Below are 22,943 nucleotides of genomic sequence, written 5' to 3'. Positions count from 1 at the left end.
GAGCTGTAACGCAGGTTTTGAAGGAACACTGTGACGTCACACACTTACTTAAAAATGCAGGGGGCGTGGTAATTGATTGCTGGGATTGGATTGGCGGTTGTGGAAGCACAGACGGATGCTTCCAAATGGTTTATGTTTAGGCATTTAAGCATAAAATAATATTTAAGTTTCAAAAAAATGTTTTGGTTATAATATAATAACATTTTAAAGGTACCCTCCGTCCCAATATGGTTAAGTTTAAAAAACAACATACTGTAGTACCATTGTAATTGTTTTTAAATAGTCTGCCCCAGCTTTACATACACAATGTTAACCAACATTAACAGCTGCTTCCGGGCAGTTGAAATGTAATTGTACTGACCAACATTCACACTAATGTGTGTCAAATTTACTGCTAAAACAAATGAGAGGTGTTTATTGGCCTACCAACAGCTTGACAGTGCAACCTACAGCGTAAGCAACCTTGTATAATACACCTATAGTTGAGCTCTTAAAAAGATACATGCAGATCTTTTATATACTTGACTATAATATCAATTTGAAGATAACATCATTGACTTGTAAATGTATGTTTCGTTCATCCGCTAGAGGGAACTCCTACCCTTTGTGTTCAAGTCAATTAAAATAACTTGAGATGACTTTGGATGAGCTAATGAACAGTTTAATGATGTACACAATTCCAATTTGTGACACTGAAGTGGAAGGAAGTGTAGTGTATGTTGAGTACGTTGCCATCAATGCCACATGTCTCATATATTGTACACTTGCATGGAGAGACCTCATTAAAACAGAGCAGCTATTTCAAGTTAAGCCAAAGATAATTGAGCAAGGCTGAATGTATGCTAATCTCCTCTCATATCAGTGCTGGACTGTGTAGGCTAAGCTTACCCCCGCATGAACCCATGGGGTAAAACGGCCACTGGTTGGCTTTGGGGAAACCACGGCAACCAGTTGTTTTGACCATTCCATGCACGGAGGAGGAGGTGTGAGGGAGGCGATGTTTGGCCTGTCGGTATACAGCAACAAACAAACACCTCATGGGAGGAAGGCTTTGTGGTGTCTGATGAGGTGAAACGGGTAGGAACCGTGATTGAAACCCGGGATGGTTAAATCAGGTGGTAAAAGCCTAAGGTGAGTCTCAAGGTCGCATCTTATTTGTTGTCATGCTCAGGATAAAAGATTCTCTAATTAGTTCCCAGGGGTAGTTGGATTTTGAGACTCTCGCTGTGCAGACACAAAGCTGTGTGGCTCATCAATAAATGAACGTATGAAGATGGATGTCAATGCAAAGTGGAAGTCACGTGTGGACATTACGTTTCAACAAGTCCAATTTGAGTGTGCTCCTTTTTGAGTGTGCTGTTTAATACTCCCTTTTCCTGAGTCACCTGAGGTGACTCGGGATAAACCATCAAAAGGACAAACCTTGTCCTCGTATTACCGCGTACTGTCTTGTATTACTCCTAGGCAGCAGACAGGACCGCCTCCTCAGCAACAAGGCCTTGGGAATGGATGCCAAACAATATCTATTCATTGTACGCATATAGTTAGCTTTCTCCTTGTGTTTCCATATTTCACTATAAAACAGACGGCATGAAGGAGAATCTGTAGACAGATACACAGATTCCCCACCCCTTTCGCCATCAATCAATCATGCAGAGAAACAAACAAGGAAAACATGGCGCTCATAGACAAACAAGCCAGTAGGCATATGGCAGTGTGAGTCAAGCAAATACTGCTATTCATTCTAAATCCCTGTAATTAATCCCTGCGGTGCTCATGTCCTGTTGTCTATACAGTGTTTGGTACAACAGCATGCAGGATGCTCTAGTTTTGGGCTATGTTTCCACCCCCTAGCCTATATATTTGGGGCCCTAATGCCATAAACTGCCATTGAGCTGCTGATGGTGAAACGCAGACCTTTTTATTTACCTCGTGAGTTTAGCGCTGTGTATTTAACTGCTGTTTACATCCCACCACGAGCTAACACTGCTAACGCACTAGGCCTCCTGCATGACATCACTGATAAACATGAGACCAAACACCCAGACGCTGTATTCATTATATCTGGCGATTTCAACCACTGTAACCTCAGGACTGTTCTCCCCAAATATTACCAGCATGTGAGCTTTCCCACAAGGGAAAATAACATCCTGGACCAAGTCTACAGCAACATGAAAGGTGCTTTGAAGGCTGTTCCAAGACCCCACTTTGGAAAGGCTGACCACATCTCTATATTCCTTTATCCTACATACAGACAACTTCTTAAAAAAGCTCCCCCTGTACGTACAGCAGTTAAAGTGTGGAATGAAGAAACTGATCAAGTACTTCAGGACTGCTTTGGCTGCACAAACTGGGATGTGTTTAAAACTGCAGCGGGGAGGGAAGATTGTACTGTTGATTTGGATGAATATGCTTCTGCTGTTACTGGCTACATTAGCACATGCATAGAGACTGTTACCACCACCAAGTATTACAGAAAATACCCTAACCAAAAACAGTGGATGAACTGTGATGTAAGGGCTAAGCTACGTGCTCGTTCGACTGCATTTGTCATGGGCACCGCTGATGACTACAAAAAGGCCAGATATGACCTGAGGAGGTCCATACGGGAGGCCAAAAGGCAGTACAGACAGAAGCTGGAGGGCTACTATTCCACCTCAGACCCTCGGCGCATGTGGGCGGTTTTACCATGCACATGACAATAAAACTCTCTTGAATCTTGAATCTTGAATAAACAACCCAATATTACTGTTAGTGTCATCCACAGAGGAGCTAGCGGTTGTTTTTCCAGCATACTTCCTTTGGTTACTTCTCATATTTACGTGTCACCTTATATTTGAGAAAATACCCACCATTTCCCATTGCAATTTCTTTCACTTTTATTGGACATTTTGGCTGAAGAATGAGCCAGGAATAGAAAAAAATAGAAAAACCCAGGAATAGTCGAATATCTTGACCCAAACTGGTAGAAATGTTGCATGACAGAAAGATTTATTATGGCTGGCGCTCTGGAAAATTGAATGGACTCGAATGGAATTGAATAGTGAAATTACAAAGATCTAAAACACCCACACACACACACAGTTTATGTAGTATTTATAAAGTTGAGAAAGTGGCTTGTAGTTGCAAAGCAGAATAAAAATATTTAGTTAAAGAGTGAATAGAGCTTGAAACCTCAATACAATTTGTTTCGGTAGCCAAGTTGACCTCTAAGATATTTGTAGATGATTTGCATTGGCGAGCATGGAAATGGAAATGATCCGTTCCCATGTCAAACAGTTGCCGGAGACCAGTGGGTGTCCAAAGTGTGGCCCAGGAGCCTTTTTTTTTAATTCTAAAAAGAAAGTTAACAAAATACAATCAGCTGCAATTTTACAAAACTATTTTTAGGAGAATAATGTTGCAACAGTATGACATTATTTCAGGAGCGTAAAGTTGAAATATTAAAGGAAAATAGCGAATATTTTAAAGTCAGAATGATATGAGAAACAAACCAAACACTGAATAAAGAAAATGAAGTGGCAAAAAAAGGTTATAATAGGCAATAAAGTCATAATATTAGGAGAAAAAAGTCACAATTTTATGAGAATAAATACATTTGTAATATTAGAAAAAATGTGATTTTAGTAGCACACAGTAGAAATTGTGAAGATTTTTTTAGAAAGTTGTAATGTTACGAAACAAAGTAACACAAAACAAAAGTTGTTGTAATATTATGCAAATAAAGTTCCGATATTACGGGAAGAAAATTGTCAAGATTATGATGAAAGCTGAGTGAAATTCCTACTACCAATTTGCTTTCTCAACAATATCACCAAGCTGAGATGCAGTTTTTTCTTGATAGTAAATATCAAAGTGGCCTCCTTTCATTTTTCACGATGTGGCTTTTGCTGGAAAACGTTTGGACACCCCTGCCGTACTGCCTTATGAGTACCATATTGAACTATTTCAACTGGCTTACAAGTGTAAAAAGCAGCGATACTCTGTACTCTTACGTTAGTTTGGACGGGGTGCTGTGTGCCGCTTTGGTTTCCATGCTAAAGGGACATTATTACATTTGTGGTTCTACGGTTATCATCATTAGGAGACGGATTAGACACCATGGAATGTGATCTCGCTTGTCATGTGAATGAATCGGCGCTGCGGTCAGGTTCCGCTGCATGTGTAGGAGACAAAATGAGATGCGTCTTCCACTTAAAAGGAAAAGTGGAGATGCTGATGGTGATGATCTTTCTCTCCACCAGCCAGCCAGCAGGACGGTCTGTCTTCTTCCAGCCTGTAAGCTACGTTGCATCACTGCACCCGGCACAAACATAAGTGGGAGAGAATGGAGGATGGGGGGATGGCATGGGGGGAGCGATGATGTGCGGCATCTTCATGTGACACTTCCATCACTTTCCATTTTAACGTCAAGCATCCTATTTTCCATTTCCCATCACTTGTGATTTCCCAGAGAATGACTTGAGGAGTGTGCTGGTGGTGTGTGATGTGCTGGTGTGAAGCCAGTGGAAGGGGGCTGGGGGTGGGTAGCTAGGGGGCCATCCTTGGCTATTCCGCTCACATTCACCTTGCAGTCCCCATTATTCAAGGCAGCGTGCACGAGCCTGTTTGCTGCCAGCCAGCCAGCCCCAGCTGTGAAAAGTGGGTCATGGAATTTAAAGGCGTACAATCAGCTTCTTGCTTGTCGCTGTGTGCTGGCAGCCCCCCCCCCCCGACACGCAGCATCCGTGCATGTGCATGTGCATGTGCTTCCCGCAGTGGAATTCCAAATCAGAAGCCATTTTTCCCAGCGTTCAAAGCTGCCAGTCTCCTCCTTTCACACCCCTGCTCTTGCAATGGCCCCCAAGAGGGCACTGAGCGTATTCTGCCTAGCAACAGCGTACAGTAGGGCAGTAGGCTAGTCATATGGGGCCAGACTCGCAGCAGAGAAGGGTTACTCATGCGCACAATGAGCAATGAAGTCACACTCTGATGAACTCCTGTCTGACTAATCTACTCCACTCCGTCCTTTAAAATGGCGCAGCTTTTCTGCATTTTTATTATCAGCAAAAACAGACCACACACACACACACACACACCTTACATGTTACATTTTAGAAACAAGATTGCTTATTGTGGATGTACAGAAAAAACAGCAGCAGCTGGGGAAACCATTCTTAATAAAAAGGTATAAAAAAAAGGAACGCGTTTGTGAAATAAAAAGCTTTGGGCCAACAAATGTCCCCTTCCGTCTTCCACGTGCTACTTTAAAAATACATGCAAAGCTTATCCTACCATAAAATACTTCCCATAAATTAGAAAATAGCAACCTATTACCCCTGAACTGTTTCTTGAAAGAGAAAATCCTAAAAGGTACCTCCTCACCAAAGCCCGGCTGCGTCTCAGTTGGCTGCGATGGCGACCTCTGATAGGAAAAAGGACGCCATCGTAGACAACGTAGCCCGGCGCCACACAGTGAAAACGCTTTTTCTACGCAACCACAATCTGGGAAGGACATCAAAAACAGCACCGTTGTTTTTTTTTTAAGAGTTCCTGGATTCTCTCAGATGCCTGAAGTCATGTCGTTTGGAAATAAAAAGTCTGTAAAGTTAAGAAGCTAACGTTTTTTTTGCTTGGTTATAAGTGTTCTATATCGATACTCTTTGTCAATGTTGACGTACTGACGGTCGCATGCAAGACGGGTACTTTGCAAACAAAAATAAAAAATAAATCAACCACTCACCCGCTTGCGTGTGCGTCTTTGCCAGCTGAGGGGATTTGGTCACATGGCTGACAGGGTTGTTGATTGGCTGAATGTTCCTGAAAGGTCCCATATTAGGCTAGTTTTTGCCATTTTCAAGTTATTGTGTGCTCGCCCTGTTGCTGGAGATGCCAGCATTTCAAAGTGCTTTTACTTGTAGTAAGCACGGCGTCTTCTGTGTCTGTAGCTTTAATGCTAATCAGCTGTGTTTGCCTCCAAGATGTGCACTTTTTTACACATACAGCGTTTATAGCGCTAATTGGTTCCAGACTTGACTGCGCTAAATGAATTTCCTCAACAAAGGATTCAATGTTAATAAATGGAATATTTGTACAGGTAAAGCATGGGCAACCTGTTTATGACTTTCTAAATACAGTTTTCAACATTACTACAGCCCCCTAGACATGAAATAACACGTCTATCGTCACCTTTACACTCCTGTTATTCATCTTTTACAAATACATTGCCTAACTTTTATGCTGCAGGGTTAGCAAGCTAACCAGTTAGCCTCAAACTTATTTCTTCTCAGCTTAAGAAGCCAAAAACGCCCACACAGAACGGGAGAACTTTTTTTCACTCTATCATGTGCGACACGCCTTAGCTGACTTCATGACTTCATGCAGTGTTAAGGTAATGTCATGTAAGCTAATGTCTCATCAATGTTTTGTGTCATTACTGCCGCCTAGTGACCACAGTAGTACATATCACAGAGCGTGAAGAGTGAATACGCAAGCAGCTCCCCGATGAGGATTTTCCTCCATCACGATTACGGATGAGCTGTACTCGTTTCATGCTCGTACTCGGCAAAAAAGCATTATCTTTAACGGTTACTCATCTAAAACAAACTCATCCCTAATTAATTCATTAAAATTTGAATCATTTGATAGCCCTAATTAATATTGAATCCTACTTTGCTGATCACAGTCGGGTGTGGAACCAATTACCCGCGGTAAACGAGGGCGGACTGTAATATAAAAAACAACACATGGGTAGTGGCCTTATTTTAAGACGTGTAGCAAAGCCTGGGAAGGCAGGGTTTTTTTTTTTTGCTTTACAAGGGCCTCTTCTCTTAAAAGTAGCTTTTTCTCCATGAACACATATTACTATTAGAGCATCATCTTTTGCATAATAGGGGACCTTCAAGGCAAGTGTGTCCTGATTGCAAACGAGTGTTGTTGCTCTCCAACAAGTGACTAAACCCGCCTCATCAACATAACAAAGAAGTTCCTCTTTGGGAGCGCTGTGCCATACATGGGCCGTGTTTGACATTTCTAATCACGTTTGGCACGTTCAAGTGTCACCTTTCAAGTCATCCACAGGTTCTGACTTGTTGCCAACTGCCTGTGGGGGTTGTCCGTAGAGTTGGAAGGTTGAGTGCTGAGGAATAGTCCCACGTATCCTGAATGTCCTTTTAGAAGGCAAGCCTGATCAAGCAACCAGCTAAAGGATGTGCACTGTACGGTGAGTGGAAGGCTGCCAATCATACAGGCTTGCAGACGACTGCAAAACCCATCATGCCTTGCTGCGTGTGGTGACAAGTGCACTACAACAGTGGGTCACATAGCTCACTTATTTCACTAGGAGTCTGTTTTTTCCAGGGTTATGTGTAAAAACAAAATGAAACTGCTTTTAAATTTATGCAAGCAGATAAGTTACAGCTAATGAGGAGAAGGAGCAGGACGTGAAGAAAAACAAAGCATCAAGTAACAGCAACACGCTTGAGTAAAAAAGAAGCAGAAGAGTGTGAGGTGAAGCACTGTGCTTGCTTCCATAGTGCTACAGCTAATGTCACAACAGAATGCAGTACAAATGTGTTTAGCTCCTCCCTTTTCTTGACATTTGGAGTCTCTATGGCTGGAAACGAGCAAACATGGCTCTGAAATGTCAGATCAGGCTACGTACCTTCTTTTTTTTTTGTTTAGTTTTTTTAACAGTCCAGTAATGTGTACTGCCCTTGTGTGTATTTGTGTACGGGTGTAGTCTACTATGCAGGATGGATGCTTGCAGACTGGAGCAGGGAGACGCTGCTTTCCCGCCATTATAGACCCTTCTTAGACGGAGCGCTCAGTTTCCTCATTCCTCTTATCCTGCCCAGCAACTCACGGACAAAATCCTGTGTGGGGGTGGGGGTGGGGGTGGGGGGATGTGAGTGGAGGAGAAATATTCTGATGAGAAAGGAGATCTCAGCTCATTGATACATAGAAAACAATACTGTCATCATGTTTGCATACCAGACTTCATGCAAGGCGGAATTAGAAGCTTGTAGACGACCACAATGCATCCTCCGGGTGTTTATGATACAGCATGCCCACCATAAGAAGGGGTGTGGAAGGACATGATGGCAGCGGTCATGATGTCATTTACCACATCTGCTGTACTCTACGTCTTCTTCAACTCCCCCTGTCACTGTCCTCTTTCTTTTTGTCGCTCCTTTCCTAGTCTATCTTTGGCCCCCCAGCTGCTTTCCCGCATCATCCTCCACCACGTCGTCTCCCGCAGTGGTGAGTTAGCGGGGATTACGCTAAAGGAGGGGTGTCCAAACTTTTCCCACCAAGGGTCACATGGTGAAAAATGACAAGGATGCAATTTGACCTTACATGACGTTAGCTTAAAGGGATAGTTGGGATTTTTAGACATGAAGTTGGATGACATCCCCGTCTGGAGTGTAGTACATCAACAGCGGCTCACCCCCCCACTCGGTCCCCTAAGTCCAGTTCCGGTTGGATTTGGGTGATGAAGAACGTAGTTCCAGGTAGTCGCTGGGTTGCTGCGTTGAAAGGAGTAGTGGAAATTAAGCCGGTATGGCTAATTTATGGCTAAATTCAAATCTCGTGACATCTCCTTTTCTTCAGAATGACTGCTGAGTGTTTAAAGACTGTGCCGCTCGTGGGTCAGAGGACGAGCCGATTCTTTGGAGGAGGCATTTTTATGATGCAAATGTATTACTCTTTTGAACGCATATGATTTTGAGGAGCCAAACTCCTTACTTGTGCAACCCCAGCGACTCCCTGGAACTATGTTCTCCCAGAACTGGACCAAGTGGGGGGTGAGTTCCTGTTGATGTACTACACCACTGATGGGGACGTCATACAATTTCATGGCAAAAAAATCCAACTACCTCTTTAACATTGCATGAAGACATGAAGTTTAGAAGAAATAAATTAGAGGCTAACTGGTTAGCTTACTAGCTAGCGGTCGTCTGGAGTCCCTGCAGCATAAGAGTTGTGTAATGTGGTGTAAACAATGACTAATAGGAGTGTAAAGGTGACTGTAGGGGTGTTATTTCATGTCTACGGGGCTCTAATCATGTTAAAACCTGCATTTAGAAAGTCATAAACAGGTTGTCTACATTGAACATTGAATCTTATATCATGGGAATATATTTTTGGAGGTGGGTTCTGGAACTAAAGAACCGCTCCAAAGGAGGAACGACTGTATTTGTCATTTTGCTGCAGGTCCAGCAGACGTATTGGTGGTGGTAATAAACCATTTTGTGGCTAGATTGTGAACTTAATTGTCATTTGTAGGTTTACGGCAAATTAAAAAAAGACAAACCATCACCTTGTATGGCGTATTACCACCACCTACAGGCCTGGAGTGGAAATGCCTCGCCTGGCCAGTCAATCAAATGTCCTGCCTTGGTGAAGTACGTTGTGTCAACATCTTTACTGCCGCCATGTTTCTTCCTGCATTCTGATCTTGTTCTTTCCTCAGTTTCCCTCCACGGTCTCCTGTGGGTGTGAGGATTGTGTTCAAAATGGCATCCGTGCCTCTCCATTCTCAAGGGATTACGGTGTGTGTGTGTGTGTGTGTGTGGCTTACACACATATTACACGAGCTGTCAACCTGGCAGCCGAGGTGACTAGCGACCTTGTAGTGGTTGCGGGATGACCTAATGCCACGTACTTAAAACACAAAACGCCCACATGCAGGTGACAGAGGGGGAATGTGATTAGCCTGTTTGGGCCAAAAGCCACTATTCTACAGTATATGAATATACAGTACATGGACAACTTCCTGGATGTGACGCTTCAATGCACCTGAATGAGCCACGAGTCATGTGAGGATCAATAAAGGATGGTCAAGGATGTAGGTCACTACAAGGACAAACTCACCTCAGTTGGCTTGTAACAGTCTATCAATGATTCCTGTGGAAAAGGAAAACATTATGAATAAATAGCGTGTCTTTTAAACCACTAAATAGTTGTGTTGTACAGGAAAGTGGTCTCTAACAACATTCTATTACACAATCCAACACTTGAGAAGAAGTGCCGTGTTAAAAGCATCATGGTACACTTAACACGCTATATTTGGTCAGTTCAACGTTGCTTAAATGTCTTCTACATTGTTTGTAATTATGTTGAAAAAAAAGCCAATGTTAAATTCATAAACATGAAATTTTTGGACATGGCGGGCGCCATTTTGGTCTCAACCCCTTAGAAAGGGGGCGTTTTTCAAAGGCGCAGCTCTCAGCTCCCGCCTAGTAAACGGCAGCTCATCGACTTCGTACGGTAGACTTTCCATCAAGTGAGTAGTCGTGCCAAAAGGCTGTGTCCGAGTGATGCCGTAAGTGTGTTGTCTTTTCCAAAAGACGAGGGATTAAGACAACCATGAACGAAGCAAGTACAGCCCAATGGACGCATCACCTGGCATCCTGCTCTGAAGGCACACCTCTACCAGAAGCACTTGGCTTGAAAGGACGCTATAAACCAGGGGTGGGCAAACTGTGGCCCGCGGGCCCCATCAGGCTCACCAAACATCTTAATCCGACCCACCAGGTGATCAAATGGGCTTCCCTTGTTTGTTCAATACCGTACGGACAAAAGTAATGGGACACGAGGGTACAGGAAGTGGCCTTCCTCAGAATTTTAGAGTGTCCCTGTCTATTTTTTTTTAATGTGGTCATCGAGAATAACATTCGTGAGGCCAAAGATTAGACGTGAGAGGAAGCCTCTGACTAATTAAGATGTGCACATCGGTACTTTCGTGCATGTAACGTAGCTTTAATGCAAACGTACCTGCAGTTTGCTGGCTCTCTCGTCATCACTGCTGACCTCCAATAGATCATCAATGTCTATCTCCACCTCCGGCATCTCTTCCTCCTGCAAACACCGCAAACACATTGTGTTCCAGATGATTAAACATAAACATGTTTTTGTTTTCCAATGAAATTGAAGGATGGCATTGTGTCTTGGGGCTCTTTGGATGACTGATATCAATCTGGGACAAGTGTCATCATCAGCTTGCCAGGTGAGCCCGATTAAAAGAAAACTACTTCAAAGTGATGTTCCACATTACGAAGCACGCCTCGGACGAGGCATCAAAACATTGATTCATTCACAAAAACTTTGGAACGGTGAAGATATTTGCGGCTGATGGACATGACAGGCGGGATTGTGCTGATAAAGGCGTCGTGAGAAAAGTTTGTGGCAGCAAATGTATGGAATGAAGAGAGCAGCTGCTAAAAAGCCATTAAAAAGCAGCAAACGGGTATCTGAAGCTGCTGGTGCCTCTGAAGCCCCAGGAGCCTCCACAGGCTTGCAGTTCTGCATGAACCCACTATTTGGCCACCCCTCACCAATACCCACAAGCAGAGCGGGCCAACAAATACATGAAGATGAATTTCCAAACAATCCTGCTTACTGATGAGGGGGGGTGCAACCTCGGGTGGTCCGCGTGGATGAAGGCTGTGATGTCAGCAAGGAGGCGGCTGACTCACGTCTTGGATGGGAATCGTTGGGAGAGAGCTGGTAGGCCCTTGATGGTCATTGAAGGTGTGAAAATGACCTCAGCAAAGTATGTAGAGTTTCTCACTGGCCACTTTCTTCCATGGTACAATATGAAGAACCAAAAGGACCTTCATGCATGACAATGCACCATCTCATGATGCAAAGAATACCTAGCTCTCTGGCATTGGCTCTTATGGCCATAAAAGGAGAGAAACCCACGGTTTGGCCCCCTTTTCCCCCCCTGACCTCAACCCAGTTGAGAACCCGTGCAGCGTCGTCGAGCAAAAACTCTATGAGGGTGGGAGGCCGATCACAACAAAACAGCAGCTGTGGGAGGCTTTTCTGACATCTTGCAAAGAAATCCAAGCAGGAACGCTCCAAAAACTCCCAAGTTCAACGTAAGAAGTGTGAAGGTTATATCAAAGAAGGGATCTCATGTTAGCATGTTTCACCAAATATGACCTCCTGATGCTGCTAATTCAACAAATGAACATTTTGGCTTCTTAACAAGCAGTGAAATGCGGGACAGTGAAATGCGGGACAGCGAAATGCGGGACAGCGAAATGCGGGACAGTGAAATGCGGGACAGTGCATCAGGATGTTTGTTCAATCCAAATTGTACTCTAAAGGTTGATGACTTGAAAGTGAGGATGACCCGTCATTTATATTGAATATTTAGCAAAATCAGAGAAAAGTATCATGACATAATGATTTGGAAGACAAATACAAATTGTCCCAAGTCCCATAATATGCTCCTAAGAGGAACACACAGAAATGTCATTGCCACGCCATGCCACACTACTCTACGCTATGCCACGCTACGCTGTCAAGGTTGGGCCGCTCCGTGGCTCATGGCTAGTATTCTGCTATGACAGCAAAGGCACTTGATCCAAATGGTAGCATTTGTGGTGACATAAGGCCAAGAATTGCAAGCGAGTGAGGAAATGCACGTCCGTACGTCCGTGTCTTGTCCTCCGAAGTTCGTCTCAGCTGACTCCAGCATGCTTTCGCCTGCAGCCGTTGTTGGTATTCAAGCGCAGGAAGCGCAAGGATGGAAGGACTGTATTTTGCATCTCAGCTCTCAGCTTTAAAGCTCGCTGCTGCGCTTTGACATTCAGCGCTGGTTAGCTGGCATGCACCGAATAAAAATAGCATCCAATTCTACCTTTTGATATTGCAGTAGTTGAGGTGGGGCTGGTACATTTTGGGGGACTTGACTCACTTCATTCATATTTACACCAACACAAAGGCCCCCGCTCACCCTGGTTCCTTATCCGTTACGGCGTTTACACAAGCCGCTCGTTGAAATAACCCATCACCTTGTTGGTTTCAAAGCAAGAGGAGGGGATGAAACGGGTGAATTGATGACGTACTTTATTATCACACAGGCCGAGGGGTTTCTTTTTAACGTAGTGTGCCCTCGCTCCATCACGGTTCACCTTTCACGGACTCGATGTTTCGTGGATTTTTTGTGTGCAATTCTAGTGCTTTTTTTTTTTTTTTTTTTACAAAGTATGAGCGCCGTTACAGGCCGAGCCCGGCCCTTTAAGAAGAACTGCATTGTGGCAAGTTGAGTGTTGCAGTTCTGTGCTTTAGCACATTGTCTTCTGCGTCCTGATTGGCTGTAGACCACTGCCACTCAATCTCCTTCGTGCCAAGTTGCATCCTTTCATGTGTCACTATGTGGCCCACGCGTGGACACCCCTGGCCCATGTGAGATGTGAGTATGAGCTGAAAAAGAGTCAAGTACATCTTTGTGTGTCAGCCAGTCTGTCAGTGTTGTGTTGGGACGTGAGCAACACAATTGCACTTGTCAGCAGGCAGTCCGTCACCCTCTGTCACAGAGATTGGTGACAAGTGGGGTAGGCATGGCCGACTGCTGCCGGCCCTTGCCAACGGCACACGTACGCGCGCACACGCACGCTTGAAGCTGCCAGCATCAGTCTTCTGCACGGCTTTAGCGTGCCAGTCAGGCTTGCAAAGAGAAAAGCACTGCACAGGGGCCAGAATGGAAACAACACTCAACATGCAGATAAACGCCCAAGCAGGCGCTGATTAAGAGCCTGAAATAGATGATGAGGTCGCACCATCCCCAGGGAAAATCCATTTTTCCAAGTCTTGCTGGGTGTGAGTGAAGCGTGAAACTGAACATGATCAAATATTGGCAGCGCTCTTTGATGTTGCAATATTTCATTCACCAGCAGTAACTCAGGTTAGCAACGGGCAACACCACACATTTCTTATCAATACCAAAGACACTGTAGGTAATGCCCACACCAATGCCTTGGCAAAGGTTGCCAAGCACACCAATCCCTTGTTCATCACACTTGATTGGTTCCACAGCAGACCCCCATAAGTCCATTTCTGCAAGGTAGGATTCCTTTATCTCATTTATAAGTGCTATATTTTCACAGTTACAGCATAGAAAACCTGCTTATGACCTTCTAAATACGGTTTTTAACATTATTAGTGCCCTCTAGACATGAAATAACACCCCTATAGTCGCCTTTACACTGCTATTACCCAATAGTCTTTGCTCTTTTTCTCATTTTTTTCCCAAATATTCCAACTTTCTTCTCAAATAATCTTGTGTTATGACTTTATTCTGATAATATTTTTATTTCTATAATATTAGACGTTTTTCCTCAACCAAATCATCCAAAAATGAAAACTTCATGTTTTCGTTTTTTTCCCATAATATTACATCTTGAAATAAATAACAGATGTATAAATACTCTCTCTGTACATAGAAATACTGTACTTGTACTACTAAAAGGACATGATTTTCCTCATAATATGTAATAAAATGTAGACTTTTCATGCCGTTAGCATGTGTTTCTTTTCTTTTATATTTTGACTTTATTCATGTAGTTTTTCTTCTCGTGATCAGGACTTTATTCCCTAATGTTTTGACTTTATTCCCAGAACAGTTTGACTCTTGAATAGAACACATTAGGACTTCCAAACAATAACTGAATGTTGTTTCCGTAATATTTCACCTTCGTGCTGCTAAAATGACGTTACCACATCATTCTTACTACATTACAACCATTTCTAATCAGACTACAACTTTTTCCTCTTAATATTTGTACTTTATTCTTGTAACATTATTGCTGATTTTTCCGTTTTTTCAAGTTTTTTTTGTTTCCTTGTTAAATGATATTTTTCGAATGTACTGAATACTCATAAAAAAAAAACAGCCACGGCCCGCAAATGGCCCCCCAGGCGCACTTAGGGTCTAATATCTCCCAATTTGCTGAACAGATGCTACGAAGCAGCGTTATGATGCCAACTCGTGGTCGCCATTGCAACAACAATCTGCACAGACAGGCCCATTAGAACGTGTTTGTGAGCGAGGGCAAACAGGCAGCGGCAAATCTTAAAAAAAAAACACACCAATAGCCCTAAATGTGTGGCAGTGCAAACGTATTTCATGTACGGGAAACGGTGACGGAGCAGTGAAGCGAGTGTACAAACTGAAAGTAACTTCAACTTAATAACAACAGCATATTTCTACACAGCAGATGCTGGGCTTTTTGGTTTGGAATATTTTAAGATGCGCCTCATCGTGTCAGCAAAGCTGTCCTATCGAGTCCTCACTGGATGCATACATTATGTTCCTTTCCTATCTTAACTTGGGATGTCCCGATCCCATCTTCAGGCTGCCGATCCACTCTATTTTGAAGATCAAATAATGTCGGCTTCCGCCACGAGATGGGGCCGATCCAGGTTGGCGTATTGCATCGCTAACTCTGAGCCACACTGCAACACGGCAGGTGCGGTAATGCGCCACTAAGCCGGTCGCCGCTCGACTCCCGCCACCTGCAAGAAGAAGAGAAGGCAACACCACCATGCAGACATGTCCGCCGTGTACCGTGGTGAACTTAGTTTCACGTTGGACGTCGGATAGTCGGCTCCGTAGCTACAGCGCTAGTTCCCCCTCACTGTGTCCGGACCGCGGTGTCATGGTGAGGGGAGTTCACACGGGAAGCAGTGGCGGGGCTACGTGGTGGCCAACGTGGGCGTGGCCACCCCAATGGCCATCGAGACATTTCAGGTATCAACTTATTGCCCCCCCATGTGAGTGATGGTCTCACCTTGGTCACCCCAATCCAACATTTCTGTCTTCGCCTAAGCCGCTGTGACCGCTGGTTCTTTATACTAGGGGCCGTCAATAAATTAAGAGAGTTTGTTAAAAAAAAAAAAAGTCATATATTGAAAATCACACCACACATTGATCTATAAATAACCACGTCAGATGATTACTCCTACCCTGAAAGTATTTTTAAACACCCACTTTGTCCAATTTGATCTTTTATTGGATCTTTAGTTGGATTAGGGAGCTGACTCCCAAAGCCAAACAATATACAGTAGTTGTTCATGCTGTTTGGAACTAAAGCTTATTATTAAAAAAAGACTATAACAAAAATTGGATCGGCTGGGAAGCCAAAAAATGTGGATTGGGACATCCCTAATCTTAACAGCTTTGGTCCGGATGACAGTAGCGAACTTAGCCTGAAACTGACGTGAAGGGAAGCACAGCTTGGGAGGGGACCAGGCCCACATGGCTCCCAAGGTGCACTTTTAAACAAAGTTCATGTGACAAGCGTGAAGAGTCAGTCAACCTGCCGTTTATGCCAGCAGTGAATTAGCAGCACGTGTCACACTCGCCCGCTGCCAGGTGACCACATGCTAATGCCAGCGAGCCTCGACGGCGCTGGAGTCGACGACACATCCCTCACATCGTCATGAACGCTTGTCCCGCAGGGCGGTAGAGCAAAAAGTCTTTTTAGAAGTGGTGACAATAAACTGGATCTGCTTTCCCGCAGGGGGTGTGTCGCACACGTGAAACAGCTCAAGGGCAAAAGGAAGAAGAAGGCCGTGTTAAACCAAACGACCAAAGACGAGCTTTGTCGTTGCCAAGCGATGACGGCTTGTTGAAAAAGGTGCTAAAATGCAGTTTCCTTGGTCATTTTGGAAGGAAAAACCCAGCAGTCTCCACTCCTATGCTCCTATGCCACGGCATGTGGCAAGTAAGCAGGACTTATGAGGAGGGACGACAGCACATAGAGTATGTTTCCCCGTTTGCAGTACAGTAGCTAGCCCTTCAATGGAAAAGTTGCCTCAAGGTACGAGTACATTTGGAGGTTGAGCGTTTTGGGGTGGTGGGATGTTTGACCTTAAACTCGACCTTGGAAGTCCACTTTCATGAGGAATATGATTGATGCTATTTGTGGCTGTGGGAGAGGGAGGTGAAGGAAGACGTTGTCAGATAAGTGGGTCACTGATGATGAGGAAGGGAGGAGGAGGAGGATCTTCCACGTGGCACCAAAGTGACAAGGAGCTGAAGGTGGGATGGGTTGCCATCTTGGCACTGGAGAGCCGAGATGGTCGGCTTGGATGTCTTGGCGTGGATCAACTAGAGGAAGCTTCTTCTGGAAGCGTGTCAAACAGCAGAAGAAGAAGAAGAAGAAGAAGAAGAAGAAGACGTGGATTGCTAAGAAGTGGCCATGCAGCACCAATGATGTGAATTTACAGCAAGGAGACGTTATCGCTGCTCTTTCCCACGCTGATGCAGCGCTACTCCAGAGGACATCCTCTACATCACAGCGAGGAGGAAGAACAAAGCGGCCTCGGAGGACGACGCCGTTACTATTCATACGCCGCCAGAGAGCACGCGGCAGCCTACCATCTCTCATCTCATGTCATCTCATGTCATCGTCTCCAGGGACAATACTACACATGAAAGTGGGACGTACTTTAGAGATGTCAGTGTACAGCTTGTGCAGCGGTGTAGACACAACCATTACTGTCGAAACATCGGGCAACTCAAGTTTAGTTGAGTCGGCCTCACAGCCATCAAGTGTCGGGTATCACAAACATTAAAATACTCGACAGCGCGGCCAAGTCTACTTTTGAAACGGTGGCCAAACCGTGAACATGAACATGAGCCATCCAACCAAGCTGAATGCAAGAGGAACTTCATATTAACCTCAAATAAAACTAAACTCAATCAAACAAAACAACATTTCAACTCCATTTGAATTGAAATGAAATGAAAGATAATGAATTGATGAATGAAAAGAAATAGAATATAATTATCCATCCATCCATTTTCTATACCACTTATCCTCACTAGGGTGCTGGAGCCTATCCCAGGCAGGGTACACCCCGAACTGGTAAAATACTGGCGCTCAGGGGTGTCCAAATTGCGGTCCGGGGACCATTTGCAGCTTGTACAGCTTGCAGCTTTTTTTGTTTTAAATTGGCCTGCGGCACATTTACAAGAAAAAATATAAATAAATACAATTTTAAAAAAACCCAACAAAAATGGAAAACTCAGCAATAACTTTACAAGAGTAAAAGGAAAAAGTTGTAATCTAACGAGAAAAGGTTGTCATTTTATGAGAATAATGTTATCCTATTCTAAGAAAAAGTCCATTTTACCAGCATAAAAAAGTTGCAATACTCTGAGAACCCACAAGGTTGTAGAGGATGGAATAAAGAAGATTTATGAGAAGAACGTTCATGAGTGAAGTGGAACACGGGCTGTGAAAGTGAAGAATGAAGTGAAGTTCAAGTATGAAGAGCACAAGGTCGTATTGTAAAAGTCACGATGAATGAGAATAAACTTGTCATATTATGAGGAAAAATCACGTCAGCTCCAACCGGGAGGGGCTCATGTATTGACAACTGAGGCCCGTTTGGACTTTTGCCTTCAGTGTCCCACGCGGGGCTCGCTGCGCCCATCAATAGCAGCCCGAGGGCTCCCACCGTCAACAAGCTGGCAGTCACGACATCAGCCGACTTATCTCTGGTGCCAGGGTGTGTCGGCAAATAACTCTGAGCAAAGACCTCATATTTATGGGATGCAATTTTAAACAGTCGCTAGCCCCCCCCAGCTCCTCCTTGGCGTGAATGAGGACAGTGTTGGCCGTGTTTGTACACAGCAGGCTCCAGTTAATAGACAAGAGCCCGCCTCACTTGACAATGAAAGCAGTGATAGATGAGAGGAGGAAGTCATGGGGGGGCAACATCGCTTCCTCTTTCAATGCAGTCAATCCACTGCAACCGACCAATGGCGGCCAACCACTCGTTTGCTGCATAAACGTGGAGAAAACGGAGAGCAGATTCATCACAGGCGACACTGGCAAGCCGTCATTTACCTTCCCAACAACACAGCACAATGCTTTCATGTCTGACAGCCCTTGAACACAACACACTGCCTTATAAAGGCTCTCTTTCACCAGCTGTTGTCCAGGCCGCTCACGACAGTAAAAGACCCCCTTGTCAGCACCTCGTCATTTGTTTTGTGGAAGACGTGTGTGTGTGTGTGTGTGTGTGTGTGTGTCCACAGGTGCTAGAGAAAACGTGTCAACACACACATTTCTAAGAATGCAACAGTATGTTCACATGGAGGCAATTCAAAGGATGGCGGCCAAAAGCAGACGCAAACAACGACCTTCCGCTGTCCGATTCATAAACAGATGAAGGTCACTGGCAATCGACTGTTGGATGTGTCACCCTCGCCCTGCCAGCATTTGATTTCATTACTGGACCCACACGACCGTCACGCTGACCTCTCTTGTAGCGCCAAAGCCAGTGGCAAGCTAACCAGCTAACATGCTAATACGATGCTAATACGATGCTAAGCAGCAGTTATGTTACTTTCCAGGCTAGCGTCCAGCATCTTGTATTTTGATGTTGATTATTTTAGAGGCTTTGCTTCCACCCAGCCATGCGGTACTCATGTTGGAACATTTTCTATGGTCCGAAGGTACCAAAACATCTAACCAGCATCGTCCCAAAGGACTGCAAATGCTCCAATTGGCGGCTCCATTCAGATAAACAGCCTCCTATATGTACGTACATGTACTGTATATCTAGATAAGTACTTATTTCTTTCATTTCTACTACATTACACTCCCTTGTACTGTGTGTATGCTAGCGGCCCCGCCTCCACCCACAGAGACAAAGAGACTGTATGACCGACAAAAGGGCTCACTCCATTCATGCCGCTGTTCTATGGAACAAACATTCCAAGGTGCTGAAAGCAATGCACTGCCTGTTTGGAGGTGAGAGACGAGGAAAACAGACACGCATGCACATGGCGATATATTGAGGCGGGCAAAATGATCCACTTCATTTTCATTTCTTATGTGAAGAATTCATTCATTCATTATCATCCCAGGCCTACTGCTCACATGACATTTATTTTTCTGAGCACGAAATCTTTTTATCTAATGAGATATGAGATCTTGTGACACCCTCTGCATGCGCTTTAAAATATTGGTTGCTAATTGGTAACTAATGTCTAATAGACTTCCTCTAATTTACAATAACCACAACAACAGTTTGCTTCTTACCGTTAGTACAACATTGGTTCTGTTGCTGCTGTGTTGTGCAACATACGTGTTCATAACTCCACATCATTCTTAAAGTTTACAAAATGAAGTCCTAATGAGTTTTCACATTTGGGAAATACCAGCCTGCGCCCAATCAACAGCCCCTCCTCCTTGCGCTGTTGTAATCAGAGTTTCAGCGGGAACACGGCATGACTTTGAAAAGCCTTTAAGCGTACGGTGTAGCCGGGGGGGCGTACAGGCACAACGAGCTAATCAAGCTGCTGATGCAATTCATGCGGTGAATGACGAGCATCGTCCACCGAGGGGAGGGGCTTAGAAGTTAATTCTTTGATAGAAAATACCTGAGCCGTAATAGCATCATCATCATCATCATCATCATTTACTGTAAGTACAACGTGTCCTCAGCCCCCAGCTGCGGTTCTTGCTGGCAGCCTATCGAGCGTCGCTAACGATTTGGCTTCAGTTGCACGCTTTGCTGTCCTCTGCGACCGCGTGAGGGTCACATGACACGCCGCTGGTCGCCGAAAGAAAAGGAAAACATAAAAGGCGAGCAAGGGCAAATATTGACAAGGTCACAGGAGAAGTGCGGGGGGGTACAGGAGATAGATATCGAGAGTCAAGAAAGGAGGATGAGGATGGATGGGGAAGAAAGGCCTGGAGACACGTCCTTGCTCCAAGTGCTCCTCTGGCGTGCACGTAGACCATGCATGTGTTCCAGGTCCTCCCCGACCCCGCACAAGCAACGCACGAGGCCCGAGGCGCAAGGCGACGATGAGCCAGCCTCTATTGACGGCACCCCACCAAAAAGTAGGACACGGCGGCGTCTCCTGTTACCGTGCTCGCAAACCCACGCTTCCGCCATCGATTCTTGGCAAAGTGTCTTCAGACCGACTCATCACTGCCGTCCTCCCTCATCGCGGGAACCCTTCTATGACCATCTTTCACCTGCAAGAAAGCTGTAATGTGCGTGGCAAGCCACTAGTTGGCACCCTCCACTGTCATAGGTGACGTGTGAATGGGGTCATTTACACCTGTGACTGCTCCTTTTCTTGGCTATTTTGACCTTTACAGCAGCACAGCACGATCTGTGCTATCTCTCTCGCTCTCTCTCACTCTATCCTACCTCATCTCGGAGCCGACACGAAGGTGCTAACAAGCGCGGAGGCGGTGCGACTTCCTGTTTACAGCCATGTGACCACACAAACATCAACAGTATGCGCGTGTGAGGCACTAAAAGGCCCACCTGCTCCAACCACGTATCGCTAATCAGCCACCATGGAACATGAGACGCACCCATGCTAAAGATAGACGTTAGCCCATCCAATCTCAGGTGAAACACAAACCCTGACAGGCGTGACCGTGAAAAGCACGTCTGATGTCAACGTTTATGTACGCCAGAAGCTTGCTTCTGCTGCTGCATGCTTTTATCCCAGGGGAGACTGAGGGCATTGAGAAATATGCTGCAGCATCCAGAGCTTGCAACGGGGTACAGTCTTACGTCTATTTTGCAGGGACGACCAAATACTAGCATTACCAGTGTGTAAACTAGCAAGTCGTGATGGAAAACGGGCCTCATGATGCGCCGTATCCCAATGGAAGGGAGACTTTAGAACTTTTAACCGTGGAAAACGAATTCTTTTGAGAGAACCACAGCTGGGCAGTAAAAAGCTTACCAAGGAGGCTATAAAAGGCAAACACGGGCCAAGGGTTAAGTGGCTTTTGTTCAATGTTAACTTCCATAAAATGCATAAAAACGCAATCCTTGCACGGACGTGTGGGCGCCCTGTGTGCATATGCGTGTCAGTGCGGAGAGGAGACTCACAGCATCAGCACATCCTTTAACCCACTGCCCTTCTTTTCCTCATCTCCCAGCATCACCGTCCCCCCTCCCTCCCCCATCCCCCCTCTGCTCAGCTCTGGCAGCGTGCAGCATCAACACATAAATGTTCAAGAGACGCCACAGCGGCTTGAAAAAGGCTAAAAGGGTCCAAAAGGTCACAAAGGCGTCACGTGCAACATGGCGCCAGTTGATTTCTGCATTCCGACCCTCATTTGCTCATATTCTGTCTTTCCCAGCACCGCTCTCTCATTTACATCAATGACTACAAGTTGGACTGCAGCACACTTGTCCATCACCACAGCAGACACGCTGATGCTAACATGTAGTACATGTAAGACACGCTGATGCTAACATGTAGTACATGTAAGACACGCTGATGCTAACATGTAGTACATGTAAGACACGCTGATGCTAACATGCAGTACATGTAAGACACGCTGATGCTAACATGTAGTACATGTAAGACACGCTGATGCTAACATGTAGTACATGTAAGACACGCTGATGCTAACATGTAGTACATGTAATACTTAGTATTTTAAGACAGACGTGGTGTAGCTGCAACTGTTAAAAACATGCCCAGGTTTCGCAAGCATTATTTTTTTCCTGAGCATGTTTTCATGAAGTGCACGTGCGTCGTAAGCACTGTTCCTGCATTAAAGGTCCAAACGTGCATTCAGTAATTTCACCTTTTTCTGCAGGTGTCAAATGAATACGTGAATGGGATCCACTCGTGCATGCAAGGCTGCCCCCGTTATCCTCCTCTCCCCCAGACTCCCACATGGTTCCGGACGTGCGGGTGGGCACTCACCTCACAGTCGTACAAGTCGCTGAGCTGCTCGATGATCCACTCCTCCAGAACCAGCCTCTTCCGCAGCTCCTTGCGGTCGTACTTGACGGTCACTTTGCCCTGCTTCTTCTGCACCGGGTCGACGTCGGGCGGCCCGCTCAGCGGCGTCGAACCCACGCAGCCCACGCCGGGCGCGGCTTGGAAGAAGACGCGGCTGCCGGCGGTGGGCAGCGGCGCGCTCGTCTCGGTGCTGGCGGCCGACATGGCGGGAGATGGCGGGCGGGCTGGACTGGCTGGTGAGAAGGCGTGGGTGAGTGGGTCGAGTGGGTGCTGCGGCAGACTGTGGTGTGGACCTGAGCTTTTAAACAGCTGCTATTTAAAGCGCAGACGGTGGAGTGGGCGGGGCTAATGCTGCAAGAAAGGAGCAACTCAAGCACATCTGTCTGTCTATCTATCTATCTATCTATCTATCTATCTA

General features: G+C 45.3%; 1 protein-coding gene across 2 annotated transcripts; it reads right to left on the bottom strand.

Moving 5' to 3' along the window:
• Positions 1–439: 439 nt before the first annotated feature.
• On the bottom strand, positions 440–22,922 carry ppp1r14c (protein phosphatase 1, regulatory (inhibitor) subunit 14C). 2 transcript variants are annotated; one of them, XR_008567031.1, is made up of 5 exons: positions 22,487–22,922; positions 10,759–10,842; positions 9,856–9,888; positions 7,972–8,281; positions 440–7,853 (listed from the first exon to the last, which is right to left on the bottom strand). XR_008567031.1 is itself a non-coding variant. In XM_054762294.1 (4 exons), exons 1-4 carry the CDS (start codon positions 22,727–22,729, stop codon positions 7,779–7,781), a joined length of 435 nt encoding a protein of 144 aa, XP_054618269.1. In that variant the 5' UTR covers positions 22,730–22,896; the 3' UTR covers positions 2,440–7,778. The 2 variants fall into 2 exon arrangements, 1 of the variants encoding a protein (XP_054618269.1); XM_054762294.1 differs by lacking the exon at positions 7,972–8,281 and having other exon boundaries at positions 2,440–7,853; positions 22,487–22,896.
• Between the last annotated feature and the right edge of the window lie 21 nt (positions 22,923–22,943).

This window comes from Dunckerocampus dactyliophorus, chromosome 19 (assembly GCF_027744805.1).
Source record: "Dunckerocampus dactyliophorus isolate RoL2022-P2 chromosome 19, RoL_Ddac_1.1, whole genome shotgun sequence".
Taxonomy (NCBI): Eukaryota; Metazoa; Chordata; class Actinopteri; order Syngnathiformes; family Syngnathidae; genus Dunckerocampus; species Dunckerocampus dactyliophorus.
Note: the sequence above shows the minus strand (reverse complement) of the source record. Positions and strands in the feature narration are given on the sequence as shown.

Excerpts from the sequence above, each read along its gene's own strand:
- ppp1r14c (XM_054762294.1), bottom strand. The coding sequence starts at position 22,729 with ATGTCGGCCGCCAGCACCGAGACGAGCGCGCCGCTGCCCACCGCCGGC. Across the intron at positions 10,843-22,486 it reads GCGACTTGTACGACTGTGAG|GAGGAAGAGATGCCGGAGGT; the intron begins GTGAGTGCCCAC and ends CGGTGTTTGCAG. Across the intron at positions 7,854-9,855 it reads ACTGTTACAAGCCAACTGAG|GATTTTGTCCGTGAGTTGCT; the intron begins GTGAGTTTGTCC and ends ACCCCCACACAG.